The 17,541-nt window shown below is 47.2% G+C and overlaps 2 protein-coding genes across 7 annotated transcripts in view; both read right to left on the bottom strand.

The window, feature by feature from the left end:
- Positions 1-1,623: 1,623 nt before the first annotated feature.
- LOC138821548 (26S proteasome non-ATPase regulatory subunit 4) lies at positions 1,624-7,410 on the bottom strand. Of its 2 annotated transcripts, none has more exons than XM_070013894.1 (10): positions 7,334-7,410; positions 5,254-5,394; positions 4,255-4,369; positions 3,866-3,952; positions 3,576-3,644; positions 3,200-3,415; positions 2,765-2,873; positions 2,479-2,610; positions 2,330-2,397; positions 1,624-1,929 (listed from the first exon to the last, which is right to left on the bottom strand). In XM_070013894.1, exons 1-10 carry the CDS (start codon positions 7,357-7,359, stop codon positions 1,759-1,761), a joined length of 1,134 nt encoding a protein of 377 aa, XP_069869995.1. In that variant the 5' UTR covers positions 7,360-7,410; the 3' UTR covers positions 1,624-1,758. The 2 variants fall into 2 exon arrangements, with proteins under 2 accessions (XP_069869995.1, XP_069869996.1); XM_070013895.1 differs by having other exon boundaries at positions 2,756-2,873; positions 7,334-7,374.
- Positions 7,411-12,592: 5,182 nt separating this feature from the next.
- The window catches only part of LOC138821547 (phosphatidylinositol 4-phosphate 5-kinase type-1 alpha), a 52,249-nt gene continuing 47,300 nt past the window's right edge, over positions 12,593-17,541 (bottom strand). For all 5 annotated transcript variants that reach the window (XM_070013889.1, XM_070013890.1, XM_070013891.1 and 2 more), the window contains 2 exons: positions 14,465-14,510; positions 12,593-14,201 (listed from right to left, as the gene is read on the bottom strand). In XM_070013889.1, coding sequence (XP_069869990.1) covers positions 14,199-14,201; positions 14,465-14,510 — 49 coding nt within the window. In that variant the 3' untranslated portion in view covers positions 12,593-14,198. The remainder of the gene's footprint in view (positions 14,202-14,464; positions 14,511-17,541) is intronic.

Here is a 17,541-nt window from a genome sequence, read left to right as displayed (position 1 = left end):
ATTAGTAAAAGAAATATTAGTTACAAATATGACATCCTACTATAAAGCAACATCTGTCTAGTGCTGATAGCTCAAGAGTCCATGAGACTCTTATCTCCAGTTAACCAGCAAGAGAGAAGTAAAGCTGTGACTCCAGTAGTAGACTGCCAGTCTTGAGGGGAAAAAGCTAAGACAGTGCCCAGGCCCTTAGTTCAAGCCCTAATACTGGTACAAAAAAAAAAAAGTAAAACTTGAGAGAAAATATTAAGATGGACACTGGTGGCCCATACCTATAATCTTAGCTACTCAGTAGACTAATAGCTGAGAACTGAGGTTTGGAGAAGCCTGGGCAGACAAATCTGACATTGTCTCCAATCAATAAGCAAAAAATATGGAAATAGAGGTGTGCAAAGTTGTACGGTGCTAGTCATGAGTGAGTGAGCAAAAAAGCCAAGTGAACATGAGGCCAAGTTTAAGCCCCAGTTAATTTACACTGGGAGGCCAACACAGAGAGATTACTAGTTCAAGGCCAGCCTGGACTACACAGTGAGACCATGTGTTAAAAATAAAAACCTGCCAGCGCTGGTGGCTCATGCCATCTCTTGGTGGCTACTCCAGAGGCTGAGGTCTGAGGATCATGGTTCAAAGCCAGCTCCAGCCCAGGCAGGAAAGTCCATGAGACTTATCTCCAATAAACCACCAGGAAGCCAAAGTGGCACTGTGGCTCAAGTGGTAAAGCATTAGCCTTGAGCTGAAGAGCTGAGGGACAGTGGTGTCCAGGCCCAGAGTTCAGGCTCCATGACCGACAAAAAAAAGAAAAAAAACACCTTGCCTGGCACCCTTGGCTCACACCTGTGATCCTAGCTTTTCAGGAGGCTGAGATCTGAGGATCATGGTTCAAAGCCAGTCCGGGCAAGAAAGGCCATAGACTTTTAACTCCAATTAACTACCCGAAAACTGGAAGTGGTGCTGTGGCTCAAGTAGTAAAGTGCTCACCTTGAGCTGAAGAGCTCAGGGATAGTGCCCAAGCCCAGAGTTCAAGCCCATGACCAACACACACACAAAATAAGCAAAGGGAGGGCGATTTAGCATTCCAGACCAAATCCTAAAGGACCCCCCTTCCCCCTGCCCACCCCCCCCGACCTAAACTTGGTGCTCCATGAAGGGACAGCACATTTTATCCTGTGGATATTTAAAGCCACCTGTGAAAATCAGGCCTCAACGGGTACCTGGGCCTTAGTGACCTGAACCATTCATCCAACTGGTCTCTGAGCCCCCAGATTCCTCCAACATGTCTCCACTGCTCCTGGCGACTAGAAACATCCCACCTTCTTTATTGACTGAACTTGGGCTCAAATGTACATCCAGGAGCCTACCTAGAGGCTACCAGCAGTTGGCTTTCTCCTCACAGTTCCACAGCGCTGAGTTCATTCTCCTTTGAACTATCAGATATATGGAGTCACTCCATTACATGCTGGCTCTTCCAGGGGCCGCTGCTGTTTCTACTCACCTCTTCGGCCATGGCCCTAACACACAGAGGGTGCTCAGCAACGCGTCCCAATGACAAAAACAGAAGCCAAGGAAAGAAGGGAAGGGACTTCTTCCGGCCTTGTGCTCCTTCTTTGCAAGCAAAGCCATCACAACTTGAAGCAAAAAGGAAAAAACAAACTTGCCAAGCTTTATTTAGGTTGGAAAGGTTGCAGATAGCATATCTAACTCTATAATCCACCCACACTACGCAGTCCCCTGGCAGTCTCGGCTGCCCATTCTCCTCCAGTCTCATTTCTTCTCTTCCTCCTTCTTGTCCTTCTTGCCATCCTTGGTGGCCTGGGAGGCCAGGGAGCCCATGGCATTTCGGATGGCCTCATTGTTGGGATCCACACCTGGCAGGTTTTCTAGGACGCTCTGAAGGAACTCGGGGTCCTGCATCACATCATAATCATCCTCCTCCTGAAAAGAGGCAGCATTAGCTTGGAGGCTGCCAGGGGCTGGCTGAGAGCACACTGCCACCTGAGCCCAGCTCTGCTGACGCATGAGAACGGGGCTAACTGAACTCAGAGGAGCTTTCCTGCTACCAGACCCCGCATTCCGTGTGTTCTCTTTCCCAGACTCTCTTCACCATTCTGGGAAAGAAGGTATCCTAGACTGCTCCCACAGCAAGAAAGAGACATTTCAGAATGTGGGCCATTTCTCCAACTGACCACTAACATTCTGTTCCTTTAGCAGCTCTGTACTTCCTCCTGCTCCTCAAGACTCATCTGTGACACCTGGAGAAAGGGACGGATGGTCTAGTCCCCGGACTAGAGGCTTGCAAACCTGACAGGGGCAGGAGGTCATCGCTGGCCCTCACCTTGGCTGGCTCTGATGTGTCCATGGCCGAGTTGGCATCAATGTCAGCTGATTCTGCCTGACCAAACTCTGGGGAAAGGAGGGCAGTCACTTAGTTCAAGCTCCTCATTATAACTCTGACCACGCACTACCACTCCAGCTCAGGCCCACCTGCTCCCTGTAGGGACATCTGCATGGCATAGGCGATCTGCTCCTCCTCAGTCATGCTGCTTAGGTCAGGAAGCCCTGGACGTCCAAACTCCTGCTGGTTGATGGTCATCTTCAGCAGCGCATCATCTGAGTCTGGAAAAGCAAAACGGGCAGGATAGAATGGGGGCCACATTCCACACAGCCCTAGCCCCAAGCCATTCCCTTAGGCTAGCCTCCCGAAGGCCTGCCAGGCCACCCCGATGGTTAGCACCCTGCATCCTGGGACTTCAGATTCCACCTCTTTCACCTTCAGCCCCAGTAGCAGCAATTCCAGCTTCGGCTGCAGAGGCCGCAGCAGCCCGCCGCGCCTCCTCCTCCTGCCGCTGCCGCTGCTCCTCCATAGAAACACGAAGGGCCTGGCAAGGGGAAGAGCAAGGTCAGATTTCCCCAGCTGCAATCCCACTCGGGGCTGGTGAAGGCCAGGAGTGTGGGGAAGGAGCATGAGGACAACTTCTGTGTATCACATGGGGAAGAAGCTAGAAGGGTTAAGGGAAGGTATGGGAAAGCAGAAGGACGACACAGCTAGAGCCTGGGGTTTAGTCAGAAGTCAACAAGCTAGTCTGACACTGGTCAGACAGACCTAGATATAAGCCCGGGACTGAGGAAATGAATGAGGGTTGTGGGAGTGTTTAATATTCTCTGCTGTCACCTGGCGCATCAGCACAGGAGAGTATTTGCTCACCAGGGCCAGCTCAGGGTCAGCACTGGGATCCACTCCAAATTCAAAGTCACTGGCACCAAGACCCAGCATGGCACCACCTTCGCCAGCCAGAATCGGAGAACTGATGAGGGCATCGGCCAAGCTAGGCCCCGGAGGCACGGTGACGAGATGAGAGCCGGTCCCATCTTTGCCATTCAATGTGTTCACAAAGGCCGTCAGCTTCTCCGTGTTCACCTCCTGGGAAGGGAGGCCACAGGTATGTTCCTTCACACCTCCCGCCTCCTGCTCGAGCCGCAGCCCTGCCTGCAGCTTCGCTCCCAGGGGGGACCCTGCTCTGCAAAGGGCTGTCCCATCAGAACTAGCCAAATCAAACCAGCGCCCCAATGGCCCACCTCACCTCTTCCCCAAAATTGATGATGTCAACATTCACTTTCTCTTTCTTGAGGCGTTTGGCTAGTTTCACCAGCTAGGAAGAGGAGAAAAAGCAAGCAATCTACTCCATGCCATAAGGAAAAAGGACTCACCTCACAAAAGCATACAGAAAATCATTTCTCTCCCAGACACACTGAAATCTGCCCCTCCATTCTCCCCCCACAAAAGGAGCCTGGTGCCCTGTAAGGTTCTTAGTGCTGCAAAACCTCACTCCCTAACGTGGGCTGCGTCACGCATGCTGTCCGGTGAACTCACATCCTTCTCGTTGTCCTCCACGGGGCTTCCCACAAAGGCAATGATGCGCATCTTGTGATTCTTGCCCTGCCGGTGCTTCAGAGCCAGCTTGGAAAGAACAGGAAATTACATCAACATAGAACACCTAGCTCTTTCCTTTGGTTCTGTTTTATCTTTACAGATTCTATGCATCTCAGGTCTAACCATTCTGCTCATACAGGATATAAACCCCTTGAGTCTTGCTGTGCCCTTCAGTGGATTCACAAAGGGATCCTGGGATTCATCCCACCATATTCTTTCCCCCCAGTTAGCTTCCTCTAGGCCCTCTCTCTCCCCCTGCTCTGGTTCTAACCCAGGGGAGGCAAGCTTCACAGCAGGAGGGACAACTGAGGGGACCTAAGAGGACTCACATGGGCCACGCGGATGCCAGTACAGAAGGTGATCTTGCCCTTAGGCTGGACTGTGTGGAGCTTGGAGAGGATTCGCCCAGTGTCAGGGGTGAGCGTGGTCAGCACTTCACAGTCACTGGGATGGGGCAAAGCATTTCAGTGAGTGTGCATGAGCATGGGCACCCTCAACCATGCCTGTCTTCTTTTTAGAGACCTTTTAAACTCTCATGTTTAGTATATACCATGCACCATAGGAAAGCTGTCCTCCACTTCCCAATGTTTCCTCCTAACATTCATCCTGTCCTGCTCTAGGGCATGAGATTCCACAGTAACTGAACCCTACTTTATAGCAGCCCACTTTCTCCATTTGGAGACCTATTTTTCAGCTAAAAGTATCTATAGCAAAAGAAAACAGCCCTAAACAAGTGACTTTTTTCTTTTTTTGGTTGTGGGGCCTGAACTCTGGGGCCTGGGCGCTGTTCCTCAGCTCTTCAACTCAAGGCTAGCGCTCTACTACTTGAGCCACAGCGCCACTTCCAACTTTTTCTGCTTATGTGGTGCTGAGGAATCGAACCCAGGGCCTCATGGATGCAAGGCAAGCACTCTACCACTGAGCCACCTTCCCAGCCCCAAATGACTTTTGGGGTACCAGAATATTTGATACATGCCAAGGGGCTCTGGCTGAAAATCACCTTTCATCAACTTTAAAATACATTATAAAATTTCACCCCAAGACATTTATCTTCATAACTATATTAAATGGAATCAGCATTAAACACAGGAGCTGGGGGTATAGCTCTGTAGCACAGCATGCATACATGTACGACACCCTAAGATTTTTCTCATGGGGAAGGAGTGCTACTACGTACACTGGAACTGAAAAGAAGGAAGTAGAGTTATAGAAAGGTGATGGGCAAAAGAGGCCTCAGGGACCCTACAGAATAGCCTACAGGTGTCATGGTGACATATGGGAAAGGCCACACCCATTTCCATGCCCTCCACCTCCTCAGCCCCACCTACTTGGCCAGTGTGATGAGGCCCACGTTGTTTTCGGGGTTGCTGCGGGTCTTTGAGTGACATACTATGTTGACAGCATCCTGCTGGGCCTGCAGGCGGGTTGGCAAGAAGTCCCCGTTCCGCATATACTCACTGTTGTCCACACTGACAGAGGGAGTAAAGGGGAGAGGGAAAACATTGTCCCTTAGCCTTTTTTTTTTTTTTTTGGTCCAGTCGTGGGACCTGAACTCTGGGCCTGGGCGCTGTCCCTCAGCTCTTCAGCTCAAGGCTAGCGCTCTACTACTTGAGCCACAGTGCCACTTCCAGCTTTTTTCTTTTTGTTTATGTGGTGCTGAGGAATCGAACCCAGGGCCTCAGGCATACAAGGCAAGCGCTCTACCACTGAGCCACCTTCCCAGCCCTCCCTTAGCCTTTTTGCACAGGCTAGTGCCACACCTCTACTTTCAGCTTTTTGCTGGTTAAGTGTAACTAAGAGCCTCACAGACTTATCTGCCCCACCTGGCTTCAAACACTGATCATAGATCTTAGCCTAGATCCTAGATCTCAGTGACTCCAATTATAGGGATAAGGCAATGAGTAGCTAGGATTACAGGCATGAGCCTCAGCGCCCAGCTTTCTAAGCTTTTCTTACAATCAATCCAGACCAGCTTCTGTTGTTGTTTGCTTGGTTTTGAGACAGGGTCTATGTATCTCAAGTTGGCCCCAAACTCACAAATCCGCTGCCACCATGCCTAGTAAAATCAATACTTATTTTTTTTTTTTTGTCGGTTGTGGAGCCTCAACTCTGGGCTCGGGCGCTGTCCCTCAGCTCTTCAGCTCAAGGCTAGAGCTCTACGACTTGAGCCACTGTGCCACTTCCGGCTAAATCAATATTCTTAAATGAATGACAATTTTTATACAGCTCTGTATCTGCCATGCTCAGAACCTTCTCAATGATGGAGTGTACGAAATTCAATTCACTCTCCTTAGCTTACACACACACACACACACACACACACACACACACACACACACACACACACACACACACACACACACACACACACACACACACACACACACACACACACACACACACACACACACCACATGTATATACTTCTTTAATTTTTGTTTGCCAGTCCAGGGGCTTGGGCACTGGGCACTGTCCCTGAGCTTCTTTTGCTCAAGGCTAGCACTCTACCACTTCGGCAACAATGCCACTTCTGGCTTTTTCTGTTTATGTGGTTCTGAGGAATTGAACCCAGGACTTCATGCATGCTAGCTAGGCAAGCACTCTACCACTAAGCCACAATCCCAGCCCTGACGTTCATAATATTCTACCTGACCCCATCTACTACATTAAAAAACAAAACAAAACTGAAGAACAGTGCCCAGGCCCAGAGTTTAAGCGCCACAACCGACAAAAATAAAAGCACTGGGGGAGTGGCTCATGTGGCAGATCACTAGTCTACCATGAAGCCCTGAATTCAATTCCCAGTACTACTCACAAATAAAAAAACTTTTACCTGTGTGACTTAACACAGCCACGACTCATTGGTAAAATGGGGAACTTTGAGGAATCGAATCCAGGGCTTCATGCATGCTAGGCAAGCTCATCGCCACTGAGCCACATTCCCAGCCGGAGAACTACTTTAAATAGTATGGTAAGAAGATCTAAGTGAGATAAAGTAATGAAAATCCCAACACAGAGAAAACAATCTCTAAGTGCTGACTGTGAAGATGATACAGGGAAAGACGCTGGCAATTAGAAAAGAGGCATGGGGTGGGGGTGTAAAATCGCTCTTCCTAGTACCCATTATTTTGGGGAGAGGAGAGAAAGGCAAAGTCCGAACAGCAGAGTAAAGGAAGTCAGGGATCGGGGGTCGGTGGCTGCCCCGGCTAGGGGCTGCGGGAGTGGCCAGGCCTGTCGTCTCCCGGGCCTTGGGATGACTCAGGGAGTCGTCCGGCTCCTTGCCTCCGGCACCCAAGAACACAGCTCGCTCGCCGGTCCCCCACCTATATCCCATGCCCCGCGGGCCCCCAGGCTGCGCGCGCCCCTGAACCCACGCCCGCCCCCACAGACCCGGAGGGAGCTCCTCACCAAACCATAGTGCTCTCCAACACCATCTTGCCACTTCGCTCCCTTTCCGACCGGCTCTCGGGAACTGCTGAACAACAGCTTCTTCAATTGGCCGGAGAACGTCACCAATCACAGACCTCGGTGGTGTACTCTGGGCCCGCCTCCCTCCCCGCGTGGCATTCTGGGAGTTGTAGGCGCGGCGCACTAACAGGGCTGTCAAGCTAGTGGGAAGGTGGGTGGAGGTTACGTGGTGACACTCGCACAGTAAGAGAACTTTATCTCCACCTTCCCAACCATCCTAGTTCCTAGGCGAGATACCAGAAGTTGTGATTAGGTCAGTTCTAGCATTCCAACAGATACATATCTTTTTTTTTTGTCTTTTCTTTTTTGGTACTGGGGATCGAACCCAGGACGTTGCACTTGCTAGCCAAGCGCTTTGCCACTGAGCTACATCCCAGCCCTCAGATACATATCTTTTAAAAATAGCTAAAATGGACATTTGAAACATTAAGATAGTGGAGGATTTTCAGTTTTATTGTATCATTTTATCTCTTCGTAGTTACAGGATTTTCTTTGGATGATGATGATTATTTGGTCATGGGGCTTGAACTCTGGGCCTGGGCGCTGTCCCTCAGCTCTTCAGCTCAAGGCAAGTGCTCTATCTCGTGAGCCACAGCGCCATTTCCCGTGTTCTGGTGGTTTACTGGAGATGAGAGTCTCAGGGACGTTTCTGCCTAGGCTGGCTTTGAACCGCAATCTTCAGATCTCAGTCTCCTTAGTAGCTAGGATTATCGTGAGCCACCGGCGCAGGGCTAGTTATAGAAGTTTTACACCAAGACCACATTTGTAGGACTGTAGGTTAGTGTACAACTACCAACACTAGCTACTACTCACCACTAGGGGGACCCTCTGACCAGAAGGTGGCCTCCATCCCTGCTCTGCATCTAATAGTGCACTGAACAGGGTGTGTGTGACAAAGGTCAGAGTAGCCCAAAGTCTAGAACACATTCAGATCCGGCTCCTACCAAAGGAGGATTGAACCTGTAGGTTAAACTCAAATAAAAATGTAATTCTGAAATATGTTTTTTGTTTTGTCTTTCTATTGTGGTTTAAACACAGGGCCTGGGCACTGTACCTTAGCTTAGGCTGGTGCTCTACTGCTTGTGCCACAGATCCACTTGTTTTTTTTTTTTTTTTTTTCCCTTTTACTAGTCCTGGGCTTGAGCTCTGGGTTTGGGCACTATCCCTGAGATTTTTCTCAAGCATAGCACTCTACCTTTTTTTTTTTGGTCTGTCGTGGGGCTTGAACTCTGGCCTTGGGCGGTGCCTGCACTCTTCAGCTCAAGGCGAGCTCTCTACCACTTGAGCCACAATACCACTTCCGGTCTTCTAGTGGTTTATTGGAGGTAAGAGTCTCACAGACTTTCCTTCCCCGGGCTGGCTTTGAACCGTGATCCTCAGATCTCAGCCTCCTGAGTAGCTAGGATTACAGGCGTGAGCCACTGGCACCTGGCAGCACTCAACCATTTTGAGCCACAATACCACTTTCTGTGGTTGATTGGAGATAAGTCTCAGGGACTTTCCTGCCCAGGCTGACTTTGAACTGCAATCCTCAGATTTTAGTCACCTGAGTAGCTAGAATTACAGGTGTTAGCCACTGGTGCCCAGCCACCTGTGGTTTTTTGGTTGTTAAATGGAGATGAGGCTCATAGTTTCTTGCCCAGGCTGGCTTCAAACTTCAGATTTCAACCTCCTGAGCTAGGATTACAATCATGAGCTGCAAGGGCCCAGTTTTGTGTTCTTTTTTTTTTTTTTTTGTCCGTCCTTGGGCTTGAACTCTGGGCCTGGGCATGACATGTCCCTCAGCTCTTCAGCTCAAGGCTAGCGCTCTACCACTTGAGCCACAGCACCACTTCCTGTTTTCTGGTGGCTTATTGGGAGATGAGTTTCACGGAGTTTCCTGCCTGAGCTGGCTTTGAACTGTGATCCTCAGATCTCAGCCTCCTGAGTAGTTAGGATTTCAGGTGTGAACTACTGGGGCCTGGCCCAGGTTCTTTTTTGTAGGCTGTGGGGCTTGAACTCGGCCTGGGCTCTGTCCTTGTGCTGCTCTTCAGCTCAAGGCTAGTGCTCTACCACTTGATCCACAGTGCCACTCCCAGTTTTCTGGTGGTTTATTGGAGATGAGTCTCAGCTTTCCTGCCTAGGCTAGTTTTGAACCATGATCCTTAGATCTCAGCCTCCTGAGTAGCTAGTATTACAGGCATGAGCCACCAGCCCCAGGCTAAAATCTTTTTTTTTTTTGGTCAGTCATGGGCCTGAACTCTGGGCCTGGCACTGTCCCTCAGCTCTTTAGCTCAAGGCTAGCGCTCTACTGCTTGAGCCACAGTGCCACTTCCGGCTTTTTTCTTTTTGCTTATGTGGTGCTGAGGAATCAAACCCAGGGCCTCTGGCATGCAAGGCTAGTACTCTACCATTGAGTCACCTTCCCAGCCCCTGCCCAGTTTTTATTCATTGTGTTCCCCTTTCTCTCCAATTGCTGTCCCTACTATCCCAAGACCCTATCACCTCACATTTTATTAATGTAACCAGTCTTGCCTTCTCTACCAGTTTTTTTTAAATTGTGGTCTTAGGATTTGAACTGATAGCTGCTCACTTGCTAGGCACTCTTACCACTTGAATTATACTAACTCACCTTTTTTGTCAGCTTGAACTCTGGGCCTGGGCACTGTCCCTCAGCTCTTCAGCTCAAGGCTAGTGCTCTACCACTTGAGCCACAGCACCACTTCCGGTTTTCTGAGTGGTTTATTGGAGATAAGAGTCTCAAGGAGTTTCCTGCCCAAGCTGGCTTTGAACCACGATCCGCAGATCTCAGCCTCCTAGTAGCTAAGATTACAGGTGTGAGCCACCAACACCAGGCTCTTAGACTTTGCTGCCCGAGCTAGCTTTGAACTGTGATCCGCAGATCTCAGCCTCCTGAGTAGCTGGGATTACAGGCGTGAGCCACCAGCGCCCGGCTCTTACTCTTCTTATAACCATTTGGATAGATGTTTGTTAGTAGATTGGTCTCTGAACTTTTTTCTTTTTGCAGTGTTGGGGATCAAACATGGGGCTTCACACATACTAGGCAAGTGCCCACCACTGAATTATACTCCAGCCCTAAGTTATTTTGGTCATATCTAAAAATATTTCATGATTCCCATTTGTTTACAAGTTAAAGTGAAAATTCCTCACCCCAGCAGCTTCCAATGTTGTATCTATATGTATTTGGCTATTCTCACCATCATCTCATTCTCAAAAACAAATCTCTCATACCTCTATGTTCCCTGCTGAAGTGAAATTTCCAGCCCACAGTAAGTCTAGTTTCCTTCCACTTGGATGGTTTCTATCACTCAAGAGAACTTAAATCTTTAGTTAACATATCTAAAGTTATTCTTATATATGTTTTACTCAGGCACTATAAACTCTTAAAAGTCCACCCTTTTATTTTTTGGCAGTACTAGGATTTGACCTAGGGCACTTACTATAGGCATTGTAATACTGCTGGCTATATTCTGAAACAGGATCTTGCTTCCTGCCCAAGTGTGCATCTAGCCTATGATCTGCCTATTTTAGGCTTCCTATTGTAGCTACAATGATAGCTGATGTAACCATGTCCAGATGTGGGGTCTGCTCGACTTTTCTCCCAAGTAGCTAATAGGCAAAAGCCACTGGCTCCAAATTAGTGTGCTGGTCGTGGCTTGAATTCAGGGTCTGGGCACTGTCCCTGAGCTTTTTTTGCTCAAGTCTAGTGCTCTACCACTTGAGCCACGGCTTCACTTGCAGTTTTTTTTTGTGATTAATTGGAAATAGAGTCTCATAGACTTTCCTGCTCAGGCTGGCTTCCAACAGTGCTCCTTAGATCTCAGCTTCCTGAACAACTAGGATTACAGGGTGAGCTGCCAGCGCCAGCCCCAGCTACTTCTTTTGACCTCCCAGCTACCCTAGGTATTGCTCACTAGCTGTTATATAAATATTTGTAAGCTGATCCTCAGATAGGGAACAATGCTACAAAAAGAACAATACGAAACAGGCATGGGGACACATGCCAAAAATCCCAGTCCTCAGGAGCCAAGGCCACCTCCTCCTGAGCAAGTTCAGTTCAAGGTTAACAGTGCTACATAGACTTTATTTGGAAAAAAACAAAGAAACCATAACAATGTTTGCTTTTCTCTAAAGCTTTCCCACCTACAAGCTTGTTATATTTATTTATTTTTTGTCAGTGTGGGGCTTGGACTCTAAGCCTGGGAACTGTCCCTCAGGTCTTTGGCTCAATGCAAGCACTCTATCACTTGAGTCACAGCACCACTTCTGGTTTTCTGGTGGTTATTTGGAGATAAAGTCTCACGGACTTCCTGCCCAGGCTGGCTTTGAACTGCGGCCCTCAGATCTCAGCCTCCCGAGTAGCTAGGATTACAGGCGTGAGCCACCAGCGCCTGGCTTGTTTAGTTTTTGACAAAAGAACCTAAACGCAACCTCATGAAAGAGCTAAAGGGCTGGAACCGGTGATTCACGCCGGTAATTCTAGCTACTCAGGAGACTCAGGTCTGAGGATCACTGTTCAAAGCCAGCCCCAACAGAAAAGGCCGAGACTCTTATCTCCAATAAACCACCAGAAAACCAGAAGTAGTCCTGTGGCTCAAGTGGTAGAATGCTCACCTTGAGCTGAAGAGCTGAGGGACAGTGCCCAGGCCCAGAGTTCAAACCCTACTACCTCCAGCCCTGCTGACTCAAGAGCGAAACACAACAAAGAGAGGAGGCAGTATGGATGATTTTCTGAGTGACACCCTAGGGCCTGCTCAGAAGGCAGGGAATCCTAGGGTCAACTGACATGAGGCTTGCTCTCCTCAATTCCTCTTCTTTCCTATGCACCTGAGTAAGCTGAGCTTCAGATCTCCAGATCCTTCAGTTAAACTGGATTGCAATTTATGCTGTAACAGCTTTTCCTTGTTAGATTTAACTTGTGAGGTGGCTGGAAAACAGGGATGAAGCCATTTCTCTTGGCTGTAGTTAGACTGAAGCTGGAGTGAAAGAACTGGAAAACATGAAGCATTCTGTTTATAGCAACTTGAATAACAGTAAGGTTAGATGGTGGAGAACGCTGGAGCAGACGCAATATGAAAAAGGTCCAAAGAAAACTGGGGGGTATACCTCCACCATAGAGCAGATGTGCTGGATACTGGATTCAATCCCCAACATTAAAAAATAAATTAAAAAAAGGTCTAAATAACAGATCAAAGTGTATACATTAAAACCAGATATTTATATTTATTACTTTTATATTGCATTTGCCATTTCTGAACAATACAAAGTAGAGGCAAATAGTAACACTTCATAAAAATGTCGAGTCCCCATTCCTTTCCCTAAGACTTAGTCCCTCCCACCCCTTACAGAACTCTGTCCTGAATAAAACACATAAATACATCATAAATAGTAAATCATGAAAAAAATAGCAAGAACTGTTTCTTTCCTTCTTGTAAAAAAGAACATGGCAACAAAGACAGGCAGCCAAAAACTGGCTGGGGGTGTCTAATATAGACAGTTACTTGGGTATGGGCTAGCCTACTATCAAGGTAGGGTAGGATGGAGAAGAGATAGTAGTGTGTGACTTCAACAATCTGCCTGAGACACCACGCCCCCTTCTTCCCCTGACAAGAGTGGCGGATCAAACAAGAGATGGACAACCACAACTCTCAGACATGGGGAGGGGAGGGTTTATCAGCCCCGTTTCCAAGTTCCCTGCAACAAGAGGGGCAGCCATTTGACACAGTGATGACCTCACCAAGGCAAAAGTCTGCTGCTCCCCATGAGTTTAAGAGAATATTCTCTATCCTCAGAGATATAGACTGCTTGTTCAACAGACGCACGTGTCTCCCTCCACCTTAGCTCCATGGAGAACGGAACACTGTTGGAAAAAACGGGAAGAACAAAGAAGAAATCTCCTTTGGAGAATAGTCAAAAATTCATTTGCTAGGTCTTCATATTTAGAAAAAGAATCAGAATACATTTCAAACTGCAAAATAGTACTAATCATTATGGCCTGGCAGTGAGGAGGGTTCTTCTTAAGAAGGGCTTTCATCTCCTAGCCCCATGGCTGCCCCACTGTTTTAATACAAAGGGAGAGAAAACTCATGTCTCTTTTGCTCCATTCTTTCGGCCTTAAAAACTCATCAAAAGAGAAGTTACAAGGAGCCGCTGCTGACAGAACAATCACTGCCTTCCATTTCTCTGTAGGAATTCTGCATACCAAGAGGCACCTCTTTTGACACTTCTGGAGTTTTATCTGAAACTGGCTTGAAATTGTGCTGTGTGCTGTTCTTTTCCTTTATTAAGGAAAACTAAAAAAGGTTGGGAGGTGGTTTAAATACCATTAATTCCCCCCAAAAAAATTTACAAAAATTACAGGGGTCTTCCTCTAAGGATCAGAAAGGAAGAGCTAAGGGTGGGAATAATGTGGTGGCCAGTCTGTCCTGAGGAAATTAAGAGTCCAGCTCCTGGTAGAATCAAAGTCCAGCAACCCCACTTCCAACGTGAAAAATGGGGACTTGAAAAAAAAAAATCAATGTGGAAGCCAGGGCTAGCCATCTGAAAATTTGTGTCCCCCAACTCTGGAGCGGGGGAGATGCCGCTGTCCTCAGCTGTCCAAGGCACTACTGCCCACTCAGAGGAAGGGAGGGGGAACGAGACTCTTCTTTTAAAAGGAGATGGAAAGCTCCCTTAGCCTCCAATTTCTACTCCTTTTTTTGATGACCAAGAAAAGAAGAAAATTCAGCATTCCTGGGGCAAGGGCTGACATCTTGGGATCACAGAGACAGTAGAATCTTGTTTTGGGTCTTCCAAGGTTTGCTGCTCACTAAAAAGAGAAAGAGTATAAAGTTAAGTAAGCAGAATATAAAATAAGGAGACAGGAATAGAATTCAAGTTAATTTCAACCTGGCTGCTAAGACACTTTTTGTTTATTTTCGTCTCAGATTCTAAGTACGAAGCACCAAAACACAATTTTTAAAAAGCAAGATTCAAGAGGCACTTAAATGCTCTACTTTCTTGCTCCATCCCACTGGTGATCCATTTTATACCCTTCAAAGAATTCACCTCCCCTAAGTCCCAGACACTTACATGGGTCAACTCTGGCTCTGTAATTTCAAGCTTTTCCAAGGTTGTACTAACAGAAGAAAAGGAGAGAGGAAGAAGATTAGAAGATAACAAGACTCTACTTGAGGTCAAATCTCAGAATGCTTCTTTATATTTTACTTCAGAATTAACTCAAGATTCAGAAAGAAGCAGCTTAGAAGTTACTAGAATCAGAAGCGCATTATTTTGAGTAAGTGGTTTCTTTTCTTTTTTGTCAGTTGTGGGTCTTGAACTCTGGGCCTGGGCGCTATCCCTGAGCTCTTCAGCTCAAGGCTAACATTCTACTACTTGAGTCACAGCACCACTTTTTAAGGCTAGTGTTCTACCACTTTGAGCCAAGTAAGTGTTTTCGTTAGTGCTAGCGCTTTGCTATTCTGTCTTCAATCCCCAGGTGTGGAAAGCAGTTTCGAAAGTGGCTTTGCTTTCAATGATAACAGAAATGTCAATTCTGAAGTTAAGATTACAAAAAGGTTGTAGCTTTCTCTTTGGTCATATGTTCTTTTTGCCTGTTTGCTGAGAGAAGCTACTGCCATGTTGTGAGCTGCCCTCCAGATAGGACACTATGACAAGGAACTGAGAGAGTATCACTGGCCAATAGCAAGCCAGTGAGGAGCGGAGCCCTCAATCCAACAGCCTTCATGGAAATGAATCCTGACAACTTATCATGTAAGTGAGCTTGGAAGCTGATCATCTTCTCCCAAACTTTCCTCTTTCCCTTCTGCTCTCTCCCCCCACTCCCTCCAGTGGGCACAGGGATGGAGCCCAGGGCCACTTGAGTGCCAACCAGGCATCCTGTACCACTTAGTTACACTGAACACCCCAGCCCTAGGCAAATTTCCAAGTGAGACTACTGCCCTGGAAAATTGCTATCTTCTGGAGAGACCCTGAGACAATAACATCTAGTGAAGCCATGTCCTAGACTTTTTTTTTGTCAGTTGTGGGGCTTGAACTCTGGGCTTGGGCACTGTGTCCCTGAGCCACAAGGCCACTTCTGGTTTTCTAGTGGTTTATTGGAGATAAGAGTCTGACAGAGTTTCCTGCCCAGGCTGGCTTTGAACCGCAATCCTCAGATCTCAGCCTCCTAAGTAGCTAGGATTAAAGGCGTGAGCCACCAGCGCCTGGCTACCCTAGACTCTTGGACTGTTGAGCCACAGAAAACTGGAAATAGTGTTTGTTATCTTCAACTACTCAATTTTTTTTTCTTTTTGGTCGGTTGTGGGGCTTGAACTCTGGGCCCAGAAACTGTCCCTCAGCTCTTCAGCTCAAGGCGAGCACTCTACACTTGAGCCACTGATCCACTTCCGGTTTTCTGAGTGGTTTATTGGAGATAAGTTTCACGGACTTTCCTGCCCTGGCTAGCTTTGAACCATGAACCTCAGATCTCAGCCTCCTAAGTAGCTAGGATTAAAGTGTGAGCCACAGTGCCCGACTTCAACTACTGAATTTTATGATATCTTACTAATAACTTATTAGGCAATAAAAAAAAAATTTTTTTTTTTTGGTACTGGTTCTGGGGATTGAACTCAGGTCCTGAGCACTGTCCCTGAGCTTTGTTGTTCAAGGTTAGCACTCTACCATGTGAGCCACAGCTCCCAACTTTTTTGTTTGTTTGTTTTTGGGTCCGGTTGTGGGGCCTGAACTCTGGGCCTGGGCGCTGTCCCTCAGCTCTTCAGCTCAAGGCTAGCGCTCTACCACTTGAGCTACAGCGCCACTTCCGGCTTTTTTCTTTTTGCTTATGTGGTGCTGAGGAATCGAACCCAGGGCCTCAGGCATGCAAGGCAAGCGCTCTACCACTGAGCCACCTTCCGAGCCCCATCTCCCAGCTTTTTTGGAGATGAGTCTCACGAACTTTCCTGTCTGGGCTGGCTTTACACATTGATCCTCAGATCTTAGCATCCTGAGTAGCTAGGATTATGGGCATGAGCCACATGCCCAGCAGCAATACAAAAAAAAAAAAAGAAAAAAAACTTTTTAGTAATATAAATTTTTGTATGTGAAAGTGGGGTACTGCTATAACAAACACCTAAAATGTAGGTGGTAGAAGATGAAGCTCAGTAGTAGAACACTTGTCTAACAAGTGGGAGGTTCTGAATTCAATGTCTGACACCTCAATAAAGGTAGGAATAGCTTTTGAAGAGAGGAGTGGGAAGGAGCTTTGAGAACTTTAGTGACATCTTCAAGTATCTTGAATATGCTATATGTAGAATTTTGGACTTAAAGGGTTTCCAGGGAGGGCTTAAGGGTTAAGTGAGAAAAATCTTAGTGGCACAAAAACTAGCAACAATGTCATCTGCAATCATGTGAAAGGCGGAATATTTGCCTTATGCAGTGGGTGGTCTAGCTAACCAGATTGCCAAGGCAAGTCCTCGAGATCACAACTGGTTTCCTCTTCTTTTTAGCACCGGGGATGAATCCAGGGGCTTTGGTGCTCTATCATTTGACTCCTCTACCTGCCCCTAATGGCTTTTGAACAAAGGTCCAATCTAGAAAATGTTTGAAGATGAAGCAAGTTATGAGTTTTAACACTCTATTAAGACCTCAGAGAAAGAAAAGGTGATGCTTTAGAATGCTATTTAGTTATATCAAAAAACTGTTCAAAATGACTGGGGAGGGGGGTGGAATTAACTCAGTGAAAGAATGCTTGCTTAGCAGGTATGAGGTCCTGGATTCCATCCCCATCTCCCTCAAATAAAAGAAAAATGAAAAAAAGTCAAGGAATACAAGTCATCTGAAGTTGTGAAAGATATATTACATAGATCCTCTGAGAAATAGGGTCTCCAAAAAGTTTAGGACTTCCTAAAAAGATACGTGTGTGCGCACACGTGCATGAGCAGATGTATGTGTGTGCACAAACACACATTCAGGGCCTGGGCACTGTCCCTGAGCCTTTTTTGCTCAAGGCCTCAAGGCTACTGCTCTACTACTTGAGCCACAGTACTACTTCTGGTTTTATGGTGGTTAATCAGAGACAGAGTCTCAGACTTTCCTGCCAAAGCTGGCTTCAAATTGTGATCCTCAGATCTCAGCCTCCTGAGTATCTAGGACTATGGGCAGTAGGTATG

This window comes from Dipodomys merriami, unplaced genomic scaffold (assembly GCF_024711535.1).
Source record: "Dipodomys merriami isolate MVZ:Mamm:240054 unplaced genomic scaffold, mDipMer1.0.p SCAF_92, whole genome shotgun sequence".
Classification (NCBI taxonomy): Eukaryota; Metazoa; Chordata; class Mammalia; order Rodentia; family Heteromyidae; genus Dipodomys; species Dipodomys merriami.
The sequence above is the reverse complement of the archived record's forward strand: the minus strand, read 5'-3'. Positions and strand labels throughout refer to the sequence as shown.

Coding starts and splice junctions, on each gene's coding strand:
- LOC138821548 (XM_070013895.1), bottom strand. CDS start 7,359: ATGGTGTTGGAGAGCACTATGGTTTG. Junction 4,370..5,253: donor GGCCTCATCACACTGGCCAA/GTAGGTGGGGCT, acceptor GCCCCATCCCAG/TGACTGTGAAGTGCTGACCA. Junction 2,398..2,478: donor GATGTCCCTACAGGGAGCAG/GTGGGCCTGAGC, acceptor TCCTTTCCCCAG/AGTTTGGTCAGGCAGAATCA.